At 40.2% G+C, this 22,547-nt stretch overlaps 1 protein-coding gene across 1 annotated transcript in view; it reads left to right on the top strand.

Annotated features, from left to right (window-relative positions):
• The window catches only part of sorcs1 (sortilin-related VPS10 domain containing receptor 1), a 192,621-nt gene extending 171,250 nt beyond the window's left edge, over positions 1-21,371 (top strand). The window contains exons 18-27 of the mRNA XM_071505419.1: positions 4,423-4,594; positions 5,397-5,583; positions 6,306-6,439; positions 9,145-9,271; positions 11,666-11,778; positions 13,218-13,352; positions 16,097-16,196; positions 16,664-16,769; positions 18,204-18,361; positions 20,278-21,371. Coding sequence (XP_071361520.1) covers positions 4,423-4,594; positions 5,397-5,583; positions 6,306-6,439; positions 9,145-9,271; positions 11,666-11,778; positions 13,218-13,352; positions 16,097-16,196; positions 16,664-16,769; positions 18,204-18,361; positions 20,278-20,339 — 1,294 coding nt within the window. The 3' untranslated portion in view covers positions 20,340-21,371. The remainder of the gene's footprint in view (positions 1-4,422; positions 4,595-5,396; positions 5,584-6,305; positions 6,440-9,144; positions 9,272-11,665; positions 11,779-13,217; positions 13,353-16,096; positions 16,197-16,663; positions 16,770-18,203; positions 18,362-20,277) is intronic.
• Positions 21,372-22,547: the final 1,176 nt, after the last annotated feature.

The raw sequence follows: 22,547 nt of genomic DNA, 5'->3' as shown, positions 1-22,547 counted from the left end.
GATGACTGAATTTTCAAGTGGATTATGCAAACTATGAATTCTATTTATTAACTTAGAGAAAGAAAGTGGCTCCAGATGCACTACACCTATGGCTCACATTACACATTCATTCATTGAGGTCAGGCTGAGAAAAAAATAGATATTCTTTTGACATGCCAGAAATCCATCATCAGCCAGAATGTTTGGGCAATTAATCAAGCATCCTAGTCTACCCTGAATTTCAAGCAATAACCAGTCTGGCAGAAATTTCCACCAGACTGTAAAACTGGCCAGAGGTGACCATCTCAGATTTAATGTGTACAATGTATCCCCTGTATTACATGACTCCAGTCCACTAGAAAGCCCCCAAAATAGAGAATAAAAATATTAAAGTGTTAGGGGACTATCCGATTTTAGTTGAGAAGCATCACTGTGATGTATCTCACCGGAGCAGGAGACCTCAGGCAGACAGCCTGGGGGCAGGAAAGAGCAGGAGTAAAACCTCAAGTGGACAGCCCAGAGGCTTGAGAACCAATGAGCAGAGCACCTTGGGCAGATGGCTCGAAAGTCAGGACAGACAAGCTGAGCCACTCCAGAGGAGGGCCTGGAGGCTGGACACAGGCAGAGATGCATGAGAGGCAGGGCAGACTGAAGACTGAAACTGGTTCGGTGGGCATCAGCCAAGCAGGACTGTTACGGTGGGCAGTGATGAAAGCGGTACCATCAGGAGGCAGAAAGGGTACTGAGGCTAGGACGACAACCAATAATCTGGGAGGTTTGGCAGTGTGTCAACAGGGGCTGCCAAATGAGGATCAGACAGGGTGTCAGCAGGGGCTGCTGACTGGACATCAGGCACGGCAACAGAGAGGACTGGGATTCAGGCAGGCTGGTGGCAGGGGTGGCCGACTGGAGATCAGGACCAGGTTTTGGCCAGGCCTTCAATTCGGGACTGACTCACGAGCAGGCAGGGACATTGGCTGGGATGGCCAACTCAGGAACAAACTTAGGTTGGCAGGAACCCCTGATGCAGGAAGTGGCAAGATGTCAGCTGTGAACCCCGACTCACAAACAGGCAAGACATCAGCTGGGACCTCCAACTCAGGAACAGATGGGATGTTGGCAGGGACCCCTGATGCAAGATCAGACAGGCCATGCGGGGGTAGCCAACTCAGGGTCTGGCGGGGGGTTCAGTGGACATAGCATTGGGCAGCAGAGGCTCTGGGTCACGAGGCAGCTTAGACGCTGGGTTGCTGGGCAGCTGATGCTGTGGCTTTGTGGCACTGGATAGCTTAGGGGATTGATGTCTATGAAACTGTATGAAACACTTGCTTTCTTCTAGGGCCTCCAAACCCTATACCTCCCAAGAAAAGTAAGACGAGTCCCAAGGAAAGTCAAGGTCTTTAGTGTCAGGATCAGACAGGAGGCTAGCCTGCTTGAGAACAGGGGCAGACAAGAGGCTAGGTGACTGGGGTGCAGGCTAGAGATTAGCAGGCTGGAAGCTAACTGACTAGCTAGTTGCTTGCTGGCTGGAAATCATTGGTGTTAATGAAGTTCTTAAGCCACCCAGGTAAAGAGCTTTTTAGCCAAGGCTTAGATGACACTTCCCTGCATGCCATTCTCAGAGCAGCCTCTTTTAACTCCTTATTTCCACTATTTCTTTTTTCCACTAACCATGGAGGAAAGCAAGGGTATATGACTAATCACACAGTTCATCTTCAAAAGTCTGCTATGACCATGGCTGGTCATATTGTCTTGTCACAACTGCTAGTAGCTGCACAGGTAGTAAGTACCCAAATGCAGACACTCCTGCAATGAAGGAACTTTGAAGGTAAACTGAAGAGAGTCAGGCTTACAAATGGATAGGTGGAAAAGCAGGCAGGCAGAGATACAGGCAGGCCGGCAGTACAGGCGACACGTTACTCCTGATTGTGCAGCTCTGCTGCAACAAATGCTCATGTGCTGTGCTGCAGGTTTTATGTTGTTTTTATGCTTCTAAGTAATGCCTTTATGGAACTTCTTCAAATTTAGCACAAACGTTCACTTTGACTCTAGGATGAACTGATTAGATATTGGTTGTCAAAGGTCAAGGTCACAGTGACCACACAAAACATGTTTTTGGCCTGGTGAACATGCTATCTTGAGAACTCCTCATGGGAATACCTTCAAATTTGGTACAAATGTCCACTTGGACCCCAAAGGTGAACTGATTAGACTTTGGTGGTTAAAGGTCAAGGTCACTTTTTAGCCATTACGCAAGACTTCATATAGCAATTATGACTCAATTTCACACAAATGGCTAATATTTTACATTACTTTGGATAAACAGAAATGTAATATGAAACTAGTAAGAGTTGCAGAGGAATACAACCATGAGGCGGTGATTCTAGTTTATATCTGTTTTAACATTTTCTTGATTTTAACCATGTTTTTAAGCAAGAGACTGTGTGTGTGTCTGTTGACACTATGATTTGTACTGGCACTTTTTATCTTGGAACTTCTCTGACCATGCCAAACACTATCTGCACAGGGGGTAAACAACCTAGTGCTGCATCTAAAGATGCACTGCTGGCTCTCCACACTGTGAGAGCCTCATCACCCCCTGACCTGCCCGAGAATGTACGACCCACAGTTCTGAGGAGGCGTCATCAGACAAGAGGACAGAGAGAAGCAAAAGAAGAAAATATTTCACTAAAGAAGAAAATACTTTGCTGTGGATCAAGAGTTTGTTACATGTACATAACGTGTTACATGAATCATCAATTATGGTGTTTACTATTCCTGAATCTTGTGAGATGGAGGGTTTTACTCTTCATTCACTTGGACAGCAGTAAAATGTCGGGGATAGAGCCGATCAGTGTTTTTATCAATGACAAATGGTGCAGGCAACACTCGTTGCATAAGACAGTTTACAAGACCCCTGTATCTACATAGATAGTTTGGGAATATTATTCTCTGCACTTTGAAAGTTCCACCCAGAAGGGACGCTGCAAGTGCCACTGCCTCAAATCACCGTCTGTGTTTAACGGCAAATACTACACACCCCTGAGGCCTTGTTTTGTATTAAACGGGATTTCAGTCACTGCAAACTGTCACTTCCCAGTACAATACATGCATGGCACGAAATGACAGAATTCTAGACAAATGCTACAGCAATGTGAACAACACTTATGAGCTACCAAACTTGGACCATAACACAATGCACCTCCTCCCTACTCCCACCTACTCCCTACAGAACTGTTCTCAAATGTAGTAAACCACAAAACAAAGACTGCAAAAGTTTGGACTTATGCCAGCATAGTCTCTCAAGGGATGTTTCATTACTACTGAATGGAGTATCTTTCACTGATTATATACAGAATATACCTCAGAAATAAATAATTGTGTACCCTAACAACAAACCATGCTTAGAGGTTAAAGACCGTATTGATTGTAAATAAACTGGCATTTAAGAATCAGGATATAACGCTGAACTGGAAATTGTGCAAAAGGAGCTAATGACATCATGAGAGGAGAAAGATATGTAAAGAAGATTACTGAACAAACCTGTTCTGTAATGAACCCCAAAAAAACAGTGGGACGTTATAGAGGCAATCAAATATGACTCCGACTGAAAAAAATATCTCAATAACCTGATGAGATGACCTGCAAAAAGCTAATGAATTAAAAGACTTTTATCTGAGATCTGAAACCCTGGACTTCTCTTCTGTCAGATGTTTTAGAGACAATCTCGGTTACTGACCAGGATGTTTGCTGATTGGCCCTTATAAGGTCCCAACACTTTTTTAGTTAAGATAAGTTTAGTTTTAGTTTAGATAAGACCAGATGGCAGAGACAGGCACTATCAAGATGAAGACGGTGGAGGAGCCCACTCTGTGTTTCAAAACCAGTCTTTAGAAACCTATGGGTGATGTCCATCTTTATGTCTATGAAGAAAACACACAAACAGATGATCTGACAATGGCAGGTTAAAATACTGGCTGGGGTGATTAGGAAATTTGGAACAGGCGTTTCAGTGGGCAGGCAGCCCCCCCACCAGGGGGAATGGAAAATGGCAGGTCTGGGGAGATGAAGGGACACACATGGCCAGAAGCAGGGGCTGAGGAGAGGGGATGAGGGGAGGAGCAGATTTTGACATTATTAAGTCTGTCCAGTTTAAAATATCTGGAAGTAGCCTCAACATAGCTCTTTCTTTCAGATTTTCTCCACATTTTAAATTCCCTGCCAAAGAACACATTGTTTATGTTCCTCTTTATGCCCCCTTGCCACAAACAACATTCCTGACAGATAACTCAAAGAAAGACTAACCTTTTTTTTAACCTTAAGTGTTTTTTTTGTTTTTTTTTATCTGTAAAGGGAATCTAAATTTGCTTTTTCTAAATCTGTATAAATGTACAATCAGTCATATCTACATGTATAAGCTTTTTGTTTTTTTTCCACCCCCAGCTACAGGAAAGTGGTTTCTAATAACTGTACAGCTGGAGTCAGTGTGGAGTACACAGCCAGGAGGCAGCAGTGTTCTATCCAAGCACCCAGAGGTCTCCACCTGGTCACCAGTGAGGGCACGCTGACAGCCATATTAGGCACCAATGTGACTTTCCTTGTTTTTCTGGAGGAAGTAAGTTGTTTTCTGTACCTCTCAAAAAGCCTCATGGACTTTCATACCAAATAAATGTCATTATATTCAGAATGCAAACATTATGAAAGTCTGAGATACAAGTATTTTCTATATAAGTCCACCCCCCCCCAGGAGTATAGTTTGGGTTCTGTTATTTTTTTCTCCTCTCCTCTCCACTTGTTTTTCCCCATTCCTCCTTTTTAAATGGCGCCGCAGATGGCTGCCTCGGTGTTTTGGTGCGCTCTGCACCATTCACTAGAACAAATTCCTTGTACGTGAAAACATACTTGGCAGTATGATTCTGATTCTAACCTGATTCTGATTCTGATTCTGATGCAGCTTTCCCTTTCACCAGACTGTCACATCAAAGCAGATGTGACATGTTCTGACACTGGAAGCACTTTCCTATCGCCTAGTGTATATATATATATATATATATATATATATATATATATATATATATATATATATATATATATATATTTTGTATTTGGCCGTTAATGTGAAAAACAATTCATTGACATTTAAAGAAAGTTTGCTGAATTCAAAACCACTTTGTGGACTCATCTATCTTAGCTATCATACTGTCATCACTTCATAACTTTTTAGTATAATGACTAGCATGCAGTGAAAGTGTCAAGCTTCACCTATGAGGTGAAATTATATCTGCACATTTGTATGAAAGTGTTGAAAGTGTATTTTTTGTGCTGGTTTAATAACAATGTAACTTAAAATCTGACTGAATCTGTGGGTGACAAAGGGCCAAAACCTCCAGATTTCCTGATAGTGTTTGTCTACACAGGGTGATGGGGCAAGGACAAGCATCACTCTCGACTTTGGAGATGGCCATGCTCTGAAATACTCCAATGTGAGCTCCATTGAGGATGGAATTAAACACATCTACAAAGCTGTGGGAATCTACCGGGTGACTGCCACTGGAGAGAACAACCTTGGTTCAGAGACTGTTATGCTCTTCCTGCATGTAACATGTGAGATAATGAAGAGTTTAGTTAGACTTGTGCATACAAATGTCCATGTGTACTTAATTAGAATATATATATATATGTGTCTGTGTGTGTGTGTGTGTGTATGTGTGTGTGTGTGTGTGTGTGTTTCTCATTTTTTGTGCTCCTGCTTCCAGCTCCTTCTGCTTTCCACTTTTATCACATTTAGTTGAACTGCAGCTGTCAGATTTATCTCTTCACACAACATGCAGTCCTCCCATAACCAAACAAACAAGTGAGGTTGAAAAAATCCCATTACACTTCCACTCAAGTCATCTTATGCCTCATAGCCACTTAGCCCATGGAAGCCACTGCAGCCTCATATGTAACAGGACTGACCACCCCTGGTGTATTCAGGGGATGACAGATGTAACAGAGCTGACTTATTGATTGGGGAGTGCTGTTGCCCCCACCAATCTGTCAATCCTATGTGCCAACCATACAACTAGAGTCACCGCAGGCTCAGGAGTGCCACAGATGAAAAATAACACACAGATGGCAGCCGATGGTCCCAATGCAGGAGAGAATTCTGAACAAACTCAAGAACCCCTCTCTCCCCATCCTGCACCAACCTACAAACCTACTCTCCCTCTTTTTATACTTCATTTGAAATAATAAAGTTGTTGTTTCTTCCTTTCTTTGTTCTTTTTGCACATTGTAGTGCAGTAAATCGAGTTCACTCTGTGATATATATGTGTGCCAAACAGGTCAGCTGGAGTATATCCATCTCTCAGCTCCCTTTGTGGCAGTGAGGAATAAGGAAGTGAACTTGACTGCTGTTCTGTTGCCCAGCCAAGTGGGAACGGTCACCTATATCTGGTGGATCGGAAATAACACAGAGGTACAGTACACTCAGGACTTTCCCAGCTCTCTCTGAGCTTTTACTTCTGTTACACCTCTGCACACTGGCAAGTAAGTAGGTTGCTGACTGTTCTGTTCTGAAATGTGAGAATCATTATTTTGTTGAGCTATACTTGTACATCCAGGTTACAAAATTGTGGTATCGTTAATTAGCTTCAAAAAGTATTGAAGCATTCTGATATATCAGATACACCAAAAAGCCTAATTACTAATATTCAATGAAGTGTATCCAAATTTATTCTCAAGCTAAACTGCCACCTAAAGTCTGAAGTTTCCTAGCAGAACTGAAGAAAGATGAAGAAAAATTTGTCAATCCTAACCCTTTAACTCTTATGTTGAAAAATTATTTTTTATATATATATATTTCTCAATTGCTGTCACCTCACAGCAAGAAGGTGCTGGGTTCAACCCTGGGCCTGGGGCCTTTTTGTGTGGAGTTTGCATGTTCCCCCCATGTCTGCATGGGTTCCCTCCAGGTACTCTGGCTTCCTCCCACAGCCCAAAGGCAGACACATTAGGTTGATTAGTGACTCTGAATTGCCCATAGGTGTGTAAGTGAGTGTGGGTGTGGTTGTTTGTCTCTATATGTCAGCCCTGCAATAAACTGGCGCCCTGTCCAGGGTGTACCCTGCCTTTGCCCAATGTCAGCTGGGATTGGCACCTCTCCATTGACTTTGTTTCCATGCATGCTGCATCTAAAATCCACTTGGCTTTCTGGCCGAACAGGCATTGAAATGTTGTGGATGTATTTACCATCAACAGCTAGTTTAGCCCTAGTGAGTGCAACCAAAACCCTGGTAATTCCTAAATGTAGGCTTACTCGTGACTACCTAGCCAGCTAAGAAGACACAACATGTAAATGTAAATAAGACCCATATTTGGGCAGAAGAACATAAAGAGAAAATAGGACATAGTTTTCGCTCAGGCAGAGTGCTTAAAGTAATAATTTCATAGTAGTAGGATTTCAGTCCAGGTTGATTTGGCGAAACCTGTGGTTACTGGTGATAACAGCGGTTTAATGCTACAGCTCACAGAATTCTGGGGGCAGCAAAACAAACTATTAAGAATTCAATTAAGAAGTCAAGTAATAACCATTATGTGAGCAACCGTGATCTGATTTTTTGTTGCACACTTCAGTGTTTCCAATACAATGATTTAGTTGTGGAGGCTTGTCACAATATCAGCGTTAACTTCTACATATTAATTTACCATTTTTTTTCAAATGGATCACATTTTATTTCACTGTAGAGCTGCACACAGCGCAATGAATCATCCAGCCACTCCTTGTCCTGCTCTCACTCACTAATCTGTCATAGTCGGACTGGCCATCAGGAGCACCAGGAGAAATCCCGCCACCTTGATGAAAATCCATAAAGTTTTTACCGTCCCTTTCACTGTCTCTGTGTGCCTGCAGCCAACCTGATTCCAGTCGGTAAGGGCTCATTAGTGGTGACAAGCCTATGGCTCATTCAGCAATAATTAGTGATTTATCAGCCATTTATTTAAATAAAAACCTTTGAGATTGTCACTTTTTAAGTTGTGCCTGCATTAGCTGATTGTCCTCAGCTGCTTTATTCATGCTTCACCAGCTGTGTGTGGCAACCATATGACCAGTAATGTCCAATCATCACACAAGCAGCGTTGACATTCTAACACTGACAATTCTTATGATTTCTCTGTGGATATGCTCATGTTGTTTGTCCACTGCAACACCCTCTACTGACCTTATAAGCTTTTGGTACCATTATTTTAACTAAGATTTCATGTTCATGCATATACATATTAGCAGGAATTAATTCTCCTACAGAGTCATTGTTGACTGCTCAGATTCTTTGAGAGCTCCTTCAAGCCCAAGCTCCTTTGTCCTCCAAATACACTGTAGCTCTATTTTCTCTAAATTGGCAATAACTTGACCTAAGTGTCCCTGACTGCATTTGCATCAACCCTTCCATCCAACTCCAGGTAAGACTGCAAACATGTCAACCCCCCCAATATGTAGAAGTAAAAAAACATTACCAGAACTGTAATCAGTGAATCATAAATTATAATCTACTGTGACTGAAAAAAAATATGTCTAAACACTTCAAGATACATGAGACGGTATATTTTTTGTCAATTGTGTAAAAGCATTTCTACCTCCAAAATTTTAGTTAGATGTTACACTGTAAGATGATTTTAAAGAGCCATCCTCCATTGCTCTGGACCAAGAGATACACTGTACACAAGAAGCTCTGTATGTACCTGTATCTGTTACTATCTGTCCTCATAATTTTCATCATATAAATGTGTTTGTTCAGCACCAACAGGGGTCTTCTACAAGGACAGCAACAGTTGTGTCAGTTAGTAAGAAACCACAGCAGTATTAGCATTTTATAGCTCTAGGAAGAACAAATGGAGACGTGAGCAATGACAGGAAGGAGCTGCCGGTGTCACAGTAGGAACTCTCTGCAGGCCATGATACTGTGTGCAGTACAGGACAAATTGTTGCAAAGCTCTTTGTGTTGGCTCATGCATGTGTGTGTGTATGAATTTGTGAGCGTGCCAGTAGGCTGACACCTCTGTAGTGTAAATAAAAAAAGTGTGAGATGTTAACCAGCCATTGATAAGGGTCTCTCTTGGGAAGCCCCAGAGTGACTCTCTCCATCTCTCTCCCCCCTATCTTCTCCCCCTCTCTCTCTCCCCCAGCAGCCAGTAATCACCCTAGAGGGAAGTGTAGCATGCACATTCTCCCGGGAAGGTATCAATACTGTCACTGTGCAGGTGTCTGCAGGGAATACTATTCTGCAGGACAGAAAAAACATCGCTGTCCACGGTGAGCCGACTGCTCGACTCCATCTCCACTGGGATTCTGTAGCTCTGTAAACATACTGACAACATGTGTCACCATAGTTTCTTATCATTATCACAGATTGATTCTGCTAAGATATTTTTGTTGATTTTACCATATTTCCTTTCAGTAACATAACATTATACTCCACAAGTGGTGACACCTTCTAATTAGTCATCCTTCATGAAGGATTTGTTTTTATATTAAAAAAAAGATGTGTTATTAATGGGTTATAGATAATTTGTAACTCAGCATGCTATGTCCAAAAGCTTATAGGTTGGAACTTACCAACTTAAATGCTGAGATCCAGACACACCACTAAATATCACTACATCAGATGGTCAGACAGGTTTTAAAGAAACCATCACATGGGGCTCGGCAATGTGGCCAAAAATGTTACCTCAATGAAAATATTAATATCACTCAATACCAATAATTATTGATAATGAGCTATTTTTAATAAATACCAGGAGAAGAGTAGTACATTACTGTGCAGGTTTTGATGTTTTTTCATAAAGTGTTGTTGCTAAGTATCACTCCATCATGGACTGCATGTTTGAATGTTTGCCTCATTCTAGAAGTTGTTTGTGACTGATGACATGTTACATAATCCAAAAGGTGGAAGTAGCTGAGGTGATAAAACAAATGTGCTGTATTTCCGCTTTTTGTCGGGATGGTTTTCCTGCACAGTTTACACAGGATGGTATTATGATTTCAGTTAGACTTCAAATCAGAAAAATCAAAAAAATGCCATACAAGCAGTTTCACCTGTCCTTTTTGTAAACAATTTCCTCACCTTCTTCATTGGCTGCACACATTTTCCTCACTCCACACTTCTATTGAATGATTTGCTGTTTGTCACCTGTGGCACACTCCATAATTAAGGGATATAATAGGCTATTTATGAGTACGCTTGGGGACTGTAAAACTATCAGACTTTCTATCGAAGTATTTTCATATTGCTATTGATGAAGTGTTTATCACTAGTACATATCTCTAAGGTTTTATCCCCCAGGCTTACCACCACATTAACTGAACATATTTGTGAGAAAGAATAAAAAGGCCAAGAGTAAAAATTTTACCCTCACGGTCCATTATGAAAATACATTAAAGTTTATTGACTAACTTTGTAGTTTAACTGTACTTAGATAAGTATTAATAGATTATTGTTATCACTTTTAGAGATGCATGTTGAAGCACTTGCCTGCATTAGTGTGTCTGATCAGGGCTCTTTGGTCGTTCCTCAATCCCCGGCTCAAAACTACAGCAGACTGCACTATTGACATTGTGGCAACTAAACTATGGAACTCATTCTCTTTGGACTTCAAATCGGTGGGCTCCTGTTTTTATGCATGTTATTTTTTAGAATTATTATTTAGGACTTCACCAATCAGATCCACTTATTAAGCAGATCAAGAATTGTCCAGATGTGTATGATTACAATTAAATACATTTCAGTTTAAATAAAATTTCTTCATAGGTATCATAACAAAGTTCAGTATTTCTACTCTCATTCACTTATTCAAATGGTGGGCAAGCAACTAAATTTTTACTGTTACAGCGATTCCTGGTCCATAATACTGCCTTTTTTATCACTGTATGGTAATTACTGGATCGGTACTTGTTATTGGCAGATACCACAAGTTTAGGTGTCAGGTGAATAAACCTTTGGCTTTTTAAGAACCTGTGTGATGGTCTGACCTATAAAAAGAAGATATATTTGTTGTTCTAAGTACCAAAAACCATCTCAACGTAGGTTTACATCTCCTCTCTCAGGCTTCTCTCTGGAGCTCTCGTAATAACAGGTTGGTGAGCCAATCAGAAGAGGGGGTGCAGAGGGGCTGGGCTTGGGGCAAGGCTGAGAGAAGTGACTGCTTTGCACACTGACAACAGACCTGTCTGTTGGATTGGCTAAAAACAACACCACGTACCTGTTCATTTGCATATGAAGCAGGGAAGTGTCCAATCACAAGTGATGCATGTGGGGTCACATTTTAAAGCCAGGTGTGAACAGATGTACTTAGAGCTGACACTTGTGATTGGATCACTCAGGATGCATGTTAATATCAGGTCTGAACAGGGCCAAAGTTACAGAGGTCCTGAGAGGTTGTTTTAGGGCTCAGTTTCTGAATAAGGGCTATGTGCATTTCTCTGTGGACTGAGTGCTTTGATAATTTCACAGTATTAATATAGGACCTAGACCTGCTTTTTAATCAAAGACGACATGGAAATCTTACTTTATACAATATCAAACCTATAAGTTGTAATAAACTATCCAAAAAAGATAATAAGAGATGAGGTAGATTTTGGTTGGCATGAGCTGAATCTAAAGGCTGAACTAGTAGTAAAAGCATCTAACATGCAATTACCTCCCTGCAGAATATTTCCGATCTCATCTGCTTGCCTTTTCATCAAACCTTGACAACCACAACCCTGATGTTGCAGAATGGAGGCTAGATGTGAGCCGAGTCATCAAGAACTCTCTGATCCAGGTAATACTCTCTCAGTTCTTTCCATGGAAAACATTACTTTACTCTGGTAAATAATGTCACCACTTGACTGGACCTCTGAAGGTGTATGAGTGCAGCATGACCTCCCTGAGGCTTCAAGACATAAATCTGACTTTTATGACAAGGCAAGAGGGAGAAGGGGGGTGGGGGGGGGGGGGGGGGGGGGTGGGGGGGGGGGGGGGGGCACACAGTCTGTGGGTTCAGGGCCTTACAGTAACAAGATTGTGGATGTTGAAGTGTACAGAAGAATAAATGTCAGTATGTGCATTATATGTGTTTGGCACTTACCTGAAGGGACACTTGGAGTTGAGTGCTTGATCTGTCAAGCTTAAGACATAATTCAAACCCACACATGGCATGTCATGTACAGAATTTCATCAATTAACTTAGTGGTTTTTACAACATCCTTAGAACGTCAATATTTTTCTGATTCTGAGGAAGAAGCAATCTGAGACTTGCATCACATTTTCACACTTTTTGATCCTACAAAATCAAAACTGATGCCAAAATACAAATGTTCAGTTTGTGATTTGTTATTGACATCATTTGTACATGACATCTCCAGCCTGGAAGGTACAAGATGAAAAACAAACCAAAAAACAAACAAAAAAAAAAAAAAACATAAGATGGAAATATGACATGATAGCTTGAAACATTCACATTCACAGCATTCACTGCAGCAAGACCATGCAGGAACTGGAACAAGAACCAGGTGTCATCTAAGTCAGTAGATTAAATGGTCTCTACTAGTTGCACATTCCTAGCTGGCAGAGTAGCACAGTAACTTAAATGCCTCCAAATCCCATTACATGACACTGTAAATGAAGTGTCTGAATAGTGCTGGGTATAGCTTTTAATTTTGTTATACTGTACATGGACAGAGAAAGCAAATCATACAAGGTTGGATGTTGGGTCTGGGTAGGCTGGGCTTGGGGCATGGCTGAGGGCGTTGACTTTTTTGTTGTGAAATAACAAAGTTACAGAAGTTCTTATGGCTCTTTTTGAATAACAGTCTCTGAATACAGACTGTGTGCATTTCTCTGTGGACTGAGCATTTTGATACTTTTACAGTATTAATATAGAACCTAGACCTGCTTTATAATCAAAAGAAGACACTTTATACAATATGGGACCTTTAAAAGTGACATTTTGCAAGTTAACTATAACTGTAAAAGGATTCTGTGCACTTGACCTTCAGTTTTAATATTTTGTCCATGAAAATTTTGGAGGAAATGTTGGGTTGATTTGTGACAGATGACAAACAACTTAACATTGTTTGGGTTAAAAGTGGAATGCCTGACACAAATAGCTGTGGAAATATACAAACACCTTGAACTGCTTTATAATAAAAAAAGACATGGATATCTCACTTTATACAATATGGCACTTTTAACATTTGTTTCCCCCTTGTTTCCCTCAAGGCTACAGGCGTGATAGAGGATCAGCTTCTGGTCACTGTCCTCCCAGGTTTACCCACAGCAGCAGAGTTTTTCCTCCTACCTGACAAACAGTTAACTGAGGGGAAACCAGAGAAGAGTGCTGCACATTTAGATCAGGTGAAACAATAACAGCTGCTGCTTTGTCTCCTAATGTGTGTACAAGGGTCATTCCTTTTCCCTGCCCAGGACAGTGTTTATTTAGGTGGATGGATTTCACTTTGTTATCATCACTCTAATTAAACCAAAATGCACAAGTTTGAAGCATTGTTTCTTTTTCTGCTTTGTGAGTCATGGAGGATATTTTTTCTGGCACCATTTTGTCCAGTAATTGCTCCTTGAAAAATAATCCCAAATTTAAATTCCTCAAACCCCCAGAAGATGTCACTATTGATCTACTGAAGCATGTTCATTTTTTCCATGGGTCTAATTCTAGAACAGGCCTGAGGAGTCTTTGCAATAGACTCATCAGTAAGCCTGACAAGTATTAACAAGTTATCAGGGGGAATGACTTTTAAACTCCCTCAAGTCACATCCTGTGGGGTGTTGAGGTGGGAGGGGAGGCTGGCATCTTGAAAGAGCCCTAAAAGCCAGACAAAGAAATTTTCATGGTTGATCAGTTCATTAAATCACCTGCATATCAAGATGGACTGAATTAGCTCTGAGCCTCACGTAACAGATAATGACTGATAATAACATTGGATCTGCTCTCTGTGGGAAGATTTCCACGAGAGGGAAATGGTAAGGAAATCAATTTGATTTTCCTCTTCCCTCCCCGCTCACACCGGGTTGATCGCCTGGAAAGATCCTCTCCCCTACAAGCCAGTGATAAATCTTCATTCAAGGTTGGAACCTTAAAAGTGTGGAGTGTGCTCTACTTATTATAATGTATAATAGATTTAGTGACCCTGGTATACATTGGGAAAAAGTAATTAGTCATAGAATGATCTAAATTTAAATTGTTAAGAAATATAAAGGAGGTAATGAAGGACTACAGAAATTACTCATATCACAATTAATTTGGTAAATGAGACAGACAAGATAAATGAAGCCTCTGCAGAGTCAAAAGTGGGATCTGCAGAAAGAAAATTGAGGATTCAGCTCCACATATGCTTGCTTCATGTGTGCAGAGAAAAACAGTTTTATGATCTTGGAATATCACTTAAAAAAGAGGCACATATCAAAGCCTCAGGATAGAGATTTATAATTGCTTGAATGAAAAAATAAACATGGGGAAATAAAGAATGGACTCTGGCTTTCTGTAGTTTACCTTCAGGTCAGGGTAATCTGCCTGATTTATATCAAAGTTAGATGTTCTCAGTGCATACAGTTACATGCCAGTCTGGAAAGCAGAGATCAAGTGAGGCTGTATTGTATGCATTATGCATCACAGTGGAAAGGTCCCCCAGACAAAGACTTTTACATAAACAGGAAAGCTCAGATGAGGTTGTGGGTTGAGGCAGTGAAGTTTTTTGGGTCATGAATGTTTAAAAATAATACAGTTCAATAAAACAGCCCTGCAATAAATACTACATTCCTTAGGTTCAGTTAGGTTCAAAAGTGTATCCAAGTGGTGCCAGGTCAATGCTAAGGTCATTTTTATGATGTGATGCTCTTATAATTTCCTTCAGTCAGTGTAGATGAAAGTCTCCTGTACATGTGACAACTTTACCTCTTGGTTGCTTTACATTTTTTTTTAGAACTTAAGGTGATAGTTCAGGTTATTTGACATGGAGTTGTGTGAGGTACTTATCTATAGTCAGTGACCTGCAATAGATTCAGATCAGCACGCTCCCAGTTTAGTGAAGCAGCCAGGAGCAGGTGAGTGATGTGCTGCTTTGAAAAAAAAAAAAAAAGTTTAGAAGTAAACTGGCAGATTAGAACTAAACTGGCAGCGCACTGATCCAAATCTACTGCAGGTAATACACTGACTATAGATAAGTATCTTACACAATCCCACGTCAAACAACCTGAGCTATCACTTTACAGCTGCACTAATCAGTACTATTATACTGTTCATCAGAACGAAGAGTAGTGCTTTTTCATTCATGATTTCATTGTTTTGGTTTTCTGACCTGCAAACACAGCTCTCATGAAGCTGCAAAAGCAAGCAAAAAATGTTCAGGACCTGCTGCGTGAGACCTGCCAAGCACCAAACAGGAGGCAGACAATGTATGCTACTAGTTGGTGAACATATTGGAGCTTATAGCAGCTAAAGATCTACATATTTTTCACAGGAGTTGGTTGAGACCAAAATGGAGCTAAATAGAGAGTGAATATTGGACTTGCATTCAATTAGTGACCAGACATGCCTTTAAATGACTGCTGATGACACTCTGCGTATGCTGGGTGTATAAATAGGTAACTGTTTGAGAACAAATCTGCCATTTTATCTGTATAAGGTTATCTTTCCTGTCTCGGTAATCATCTCATGTCCCCTCATATTTATCTTGTAATTTGTTGGCGTACTGGTTTCCAGATGGGGAACCACCTCTGTAACGTTTGCTTATCTTTTTTACATACAAGTAGTTTTTGTTCAACCTCATTCACACACTGATAAGGCAGACACGTACACCAGAACACCTTCAGAAGTGCTGTCAAGGGCAAGTGATACTTAGACTCAATTATTTTTCAGTCTGACATTAAAAAAAAATTTAAAAATTGATGAATGTGTGCAGATTGATCAGGACTACAAACAAAATCACTCTGAAATGTCAGTTAAATGACAAGTCAAAATCAAAGATAGATGAGAGTATATGAGAGGTGTGATGATCTTGGCAATGACCTTTCTCAGTAGTTATATTTTGTTTTGTTTTATTTGTACAAAATAAAACTATATTGTGTCTCCCTCTGTGTCCCAACAGCTCTCTGAGGTTTTGCTCAGTGCCTTGAATCAAAACCTTGTCCAGTTCATGTTGCGACCAGGGGTCCAAGTCACTGTGTATGCAGCACACCTATCAGCAGGTAAACACATGCACCTTGTTGTGAATGTTTAGTTTTGCCAAGAAAGGCTTTTGTACCTCTTGTAGTAAGTGGGACAGAAAATGAAGTATGTAGACCATCAGGAGAGCTAGATACAGTGGACACTCAGGTATATTTTCATTATTTTTCCTGCCCCTGTCAACTAATAACTGCAACTCTGTGTTTGAGTGGCTCCCATCATGTAGCTACACAGAGACATTCAGAGAGTGAGCAATGTTAAAAATATGTTTGCCTTTTCCTATTGAGGATGCTGATAATGTCTTAAAGGGGCATATAAAATAAAGAGTAAGAGATGTCCATACTATTGTATATTAAAATGAGTAATCTATGACATATATAGGTGCCAATTATCCTGTTCACTGCTCACTGCATGATTCAGCTCAGTGGATATACAGGTTGTGTTGTTGTGTTGTTTAGGCTCTATGGCTCTTGTCTTCCTGTATCTGCAGCACCCCTAGTGGACACCAATGAGAACCACAGTGGCTCCGCCATGCTAATGCTGCTGTCAGTAGTGGTTGTGGGTTTAGCTGTATTTGTCATCTACAAATTCAAGAGGTAAAGTGTTCATGAAATGTCATGTCTATAAAGTTGTCACAGTGTAGAAGGTAAAAGGTGTTGAAGTATCCCAACAGCTCAGAAAACAAAACCTGCCTGCAAGGCGACAGAGAAGCTGCCTGTCAAATGTCTACACTGATGTACCCAGCACTCCACAGTAGAGCATTGGATTTTCCCTCACACATCTGTGGGGATCTTGTGAAAATTATTTTGTTAGGTCATTCTTTGTGTGGCAGCCGGGGTTGTACGTTAACCAACTGATACACTCTAACCTTAGCTGAGTGTTGCCAGACAAGGAATTTCACCCAGGGGATTATTATGATCATCAAGGCACTCAGGTCCGTCATACAACGGGGCAGGGACGAGGTACAAATTACAAAATTACTTTATTAGACATATCAAATAATAATTTGATATAGGTTAGACATATCAAATGACATTCACACAGGTGTTTCAGGGGAAAGAGGAGAGACCAGTCAGGGCGGAGGCCTACCAGTAGGGAGATGGGTCCAATGGGTAAGAGGGATCTCAGGGAAGTCACCCCAAACACTCGTGACACACACACACACTCACAGTAGTGAAAATCAACCCAGAGTGAAAACACACACACAGCACAAAGGGAGGAGACACGGCCACCGGGGACACCAATCCCACCACCATACTCTTGGCCTCTGAAAGGACATGGAAACATGATTAAGGATGTGGAAACACCAAATAAAAACAAACCAAAATCAAACCTCTTAACCACACAAAAAAAGAAATAGCTAAACTGGATAGTAAACAAATCAATTATCTGCAACCTGCTCAAAATAACCACAATGAATGTAAAATTAATACTGGCAACCAAAATTACTAATTGCAAGTTGCAGGCAACTTAGATTCCCACAGAACAACACTAAATAAAAATAAGCAATCATCTAAACTTAATGATTACATGCGAACACTCATATAAGGTGAGTGGACACACACAACAAAATATCAAAATATACCCCCCCCCCAACAACAAGTGCGTCCAAGCAGGGTCCAACACTGTTTTGTGTCCCCTGGAAAGACTTCCACTGTGGTCTGTGCTACTTGCAGTGTATTTCTGTATTTGCTTGTGTTGTGAGTATTTGCAGTGTGTTTCTGTATTTGGTCATGTTGTGTGTATTTTCAGCGCATGTGTTCTTAAATTTGTGATGTTTTCTTAATTTGCATGTGTTCTTAAATTTGTGATGTTTTCTTAATTTGCAGTGTGTTGAGCTCTCAGGGCCACCGTAAAATGTGTTTAATTGGATCATCAGAAGGCACAAAGAATTTGAGTTAACAAGTTAAACAAATGTTGTCTCATTGCAGATTGTTACACTACTGCCCCCCTTGTTGTGTTCTTGCTGTCTTTGTTTTAGTTAGGCTGTTGTCTTTATCCCTTTGCCTCACTGTAAATCTTTTCTCAAGGAAGATCCCAGGCCTCAACGTCTATGCGCAGATGCAGAATGAAAAAGAACAAGAAGTGATGAGTCCAGTTAATCCAACAGAGACCACGCCCAGCTCACAGCAGGACTTGGTGCACTCTTTGGAGATTCTGGACACAGAGTTTAACTCACAGCCCATTGGTGAATATCCAGTCTGGTTTGACTCTTATCTGTGGCTGGCATTTTACTTTTTTTATTTTTATTTCATACCAATTGATTCAAGTGTTGTTGTTTCATAAGACAAATCTTGTGCTCCCTGTTGTGTGTTTCACAGAAGTGAAATGGTCCAGTCAGGGGCTGAATGAGAGCTAAAGGAAAATGTGAGACTATGATGGAAAATACAGTTGCTTCTAAGTAGCACAATTAACACAGTTTTCCTCTGTGCTGTTGCTCTTTAATCACATGAGAATACAGATTAGTGATAAATGAAAGGAAACCAATTCAATTTAAAGTATCTTACAAAGGATATGTTCAACCAAAACCCCTCAGACCAACTTAAATACACCTTAGCAGTCTCTGGAGGATGCTAGTACACATAGGTGGTCAGTTGGGTTGAGATCGTCATATCATTTTCATATTCATCAAGCTATTCAGTGAGCCTTTGTACTGTATATGGATGTATCTCTCCACTCATTTCATCAAGGTAGTCCTATAATTTGTCACCTGTCTGTATATTCTCATATGTTTCATTGCAGTGGTCTTACCCCAGTTCTTCTGCAAATTTGTAAATACAGTTCATACTTATGTTATGCAATGTTTAAGCATTTAGCATCATGTTATAATTTTCACTTGCGGCTACAATGGTTACTGATCAAAAAATGAACATACTCTAACTCCAATAACTGCTTTTCGTTATTCTAAAACCTAATCCATATTACTAAAAACTTTTGCATGGCTGTTACATAAACTGCTTTTAAGTTGACTCGTCTAGCAAAATTTACTTTAAAGCTGTGTATTGTTAATGGTGTCGCTTGTGGTGAGGAACCCAAAAACAGCTGTTCCCCCACTCTGCAGATGCCCTCAGCACTGTGACTCTTTTTTAGTCTTGTTTCCTGCTACAGCAGGCAGCTGTTTTTAATGGAAATGCACTACCACTATATGTTTAGTGGTGATGCCAGAGTCCACTTTGGACCCTAGGCAAAAAAAATTGCCAGGGCCCCCCCCCAATCAATGTTCATCACCATTATGTAATAAATAATCTGACACCAACGACATAAATCTTAACAATTTTTCCAAATGTTAGTAGAATTTTCAAAATGTAAATATGAATATAAAGTTAAAAATTAATTTGTTAATCCTCTTCAACATTGTCAAATTGTAAAGAATCCACATTATAAGGGCAGTGCTCATTAACACATAAAGCCCCTTTGAGGAGGTTTACTACTAAGCGGTGTTGGTAAGTTAGTGATTCTCTACATAAAATCAGCTTGTGACATATCTAGAGACTTTCTGGACAGACCTTAACTCTAGGCATTGTTCGGTGGGCAGGACAGAGCCATCAGCCACACATAGATGTGAGCTGTGAATGGGAGTACCAAATGACCAATCACCAATCCCCATTGTTTGTTATTGGTTGTTTAAAGGGAAGAGAGGCACATTTTGAGATATTGCTGTAGAGTGAAGTTTGTCAGCCCTTCAGGGGCAGTTGCCTGCCTTGTCTATTCACAAGCTGTGCCTCTGTGTATACTACCTCACAGCATCAGATAGCATACAGACAAAGAAATTAGAAACTAGCTTGTGAACACAGCGTTTGTAATGGCTTAAGAGCTAGATATTGTTCTGAGGAACTGATGAAGACCAAAACAGAAATAAGAAATGAGGGATCAAAAACATGAATGCTAATATTGCTCTGTGTCTGCTGGATGTGTAAACAGGAAAATGTGATAGTGGTTTATATGTTGTGTTTTTAGTTTTGAAAATAACTTCATACAGCTTTAAAGTATCACCTATTTTAATGAGACTACAGTTTCCAGGTTTACTCTGCTTCTAGTACAAAACATCCTCTGATGAACATCTCCTTTGATACTTATGTCTGTGTCTTTCCTGTTTTCCCTCAGGATGTATGAAACCTCATGTACATGTGAAATTCTCCACAGAACTCCCCACATACATCGTCTGAACTCTGGAATGGATTACCGCTCCAGCAAAACATGGATGTTTTTTTACCATTTGGGAAATAATGGTTTTGAGCTTTACACCTGTGCATGTCGGACCCTGCTAACACATACTGTGCTCTGATAAAACCAGAAGAAACTGTGTACAGGTTTTTAATTTTCTTTTAACATCATGTCTGTCATTAAGCATTTTAAAATTTTCATTTGTTTATAGAAGTCAGATACATAATCCAGAGGGAATGCCAGCATGAACTAATGAGGGAAAAAAATTTAATCAGCAAAAATGTTTTGATTTTGCTTATATATCTGAGATTGGTTTGCTATTCTACGAAGCTAACAGCTGTAGTGTATTATTTATTCATACTTATGAAGTATGTTATTGAAGTGGATTACACATTTATTTTGTAAATCATGAATGTCTATGTTAGAAATTTGTGTATTTTAATAACAAATATCATACTAAACATAAATGCTGTTATAAAATATGAATAGGGTACTTCAAAGCTTTTGGTCTATTGTCTCTTGGAAAGCTGATTATTGGCACAATACACTGACAATATACTTTTTTTTACTGAAGTATTTCTTATTTTATCTTATTTAATTTATTAACAAATATACAGGGTTTGGTTTTCTGGATTAATTTAAATCTTGTTGTTAATCTTATGCTCCTGGCACTATTTATGATAACCTACATACCAGTTTGTAAAAGGTTTTGTGCTTCACAATAAGAGACCACTTAATGGAAAAGGCACAAAGCTGCACCCTCCAACTATAACTGATCCCCAAATATCACTAGACATTACACCTTTTAGGAACAGAAGAAGGAGTGGAGGGACTGTCCCACAAAGAAATATATTCCAAAGTTGTAGTCACCCACAGCCAACATCCCTACTGGGAGTACAATCTATCAAGTTTCAAGGTGGCAGTTGGAATGAGATGCAGCTACTTTGCAAAAGGATCCAAAGACCACGGCAGAGAGACAGAGAGAGACAGAGAAAGGGGTTAAGCGAGATGGAAGAGAGCTTTTTGGGGATACAATGCATTAAGAGCATCGTGTTGGACAGAATAAGAAGAGGTTGACTTCTTGAATACTTAATGTGGCCAGTCAAGCTCAAGGCTAGCTAAGGTTGGTGACACATTTAGGTTAATGTCCTGACCCTCTCCTGAGCAGCAGCCATCTTCATGCCAGCTCATTATGTCATGCTGTAGGAGCAGGAGAACTAGAGCGCAGATGCTACCAGGCTATAAGGATGGCTGGCTTGTTCAAGGGACTGTCAAGCCCCCTGTGGTACTTTGTGTGTGACATCTGACAGATGTAAATGCCTGATTGATGCCTTTAAAATTTTCTGAGGCAATTTCTCTGGATTTGTTTCTTTCTCATTTACTTTGAGGAGATTTGAAAATACAGAGGGAGTATGGGTTTGTCAGTAGTATTTGGCTGCATAGTATACACACCTATAGACAAAGAGTAAAAGATGTAACTCTGGACCATATGAAAGGGCACTGATTACACACTTAAATCTCTAACTGCGTGAGTGGGGGGGGGGGGGGGGGGGGGCTTTTTGTTTTGTGTATCTCTACTTTGGGGTATTTTTTAGTAAAATCACTCTTAAGTACTTCTCAATTCAAGTATGGTAATTTTCTACATATAATTGTTATAAAGCAAAAACAAAAGTCACATGATGAAGCAACAAATGATAATGATCAAACAGCAACTTTGGCAAGTATGCTAATTCATCATCACCATCACCATCAGTGAGGGGTGCACCACCTTTCCGCTGTTTCTGATAATCTGTTGTGACTGCAGCACATTCAGCTCAGTGTTTGAAAACCTGGAGGCGGCTGAGTGAACTGGGTATATTTTGCATGAAATAAGAATAAATGAGCAGAGAAGTTGGCTATAGAGCAGATGACATTCAGACAGGTGTGGCCAAAAATGACTGTTGTAACTCACTGTACTGCATTATTAATTACTGTATTGCCTAGCAAAGTCTTAGCAAGGTAGGGTTTGTCTGTGTTTGCTGCCTGCAACTACTGTGCAGTTTGTTTATACTACTCTGCTGCTTAATTCCGCTGTTAATTCAATAACTGGCAGTAGTTTTGATTTATTTAGCTTGAAATTGCTACATAAAGTCTTTGGACACCTGCCATGGTGTCCTGGTGTTTTTATTGTTTTGTCCCATTTAAGCTAAGAAGCTAGGCTAAATAACAGA

This window comes from Trachinotus anak, unplaced genomic scaffold (assembly GCF_046630095.1).
Source record: "Trachinotus anak isolate AG129_WGS33_773 ecotype Australia unplaced genomic scaffold, CSIRO_AGI_Tana_v1 ptg000019l, whole genome shotgun sequence".
In the NCBI taxonomy this organism is placed as follows: domain Eukaryota; kingdom Metazoa; phylum Chordata; class Actinopteri; order Carangiformes; family Carangidae; genus Trachinotus; species Trachinotus anak.
Note: the sequence above shows the minus strand (reverse complement) of the source record. Positions and strands in the feature narration are given on the sequence as shown.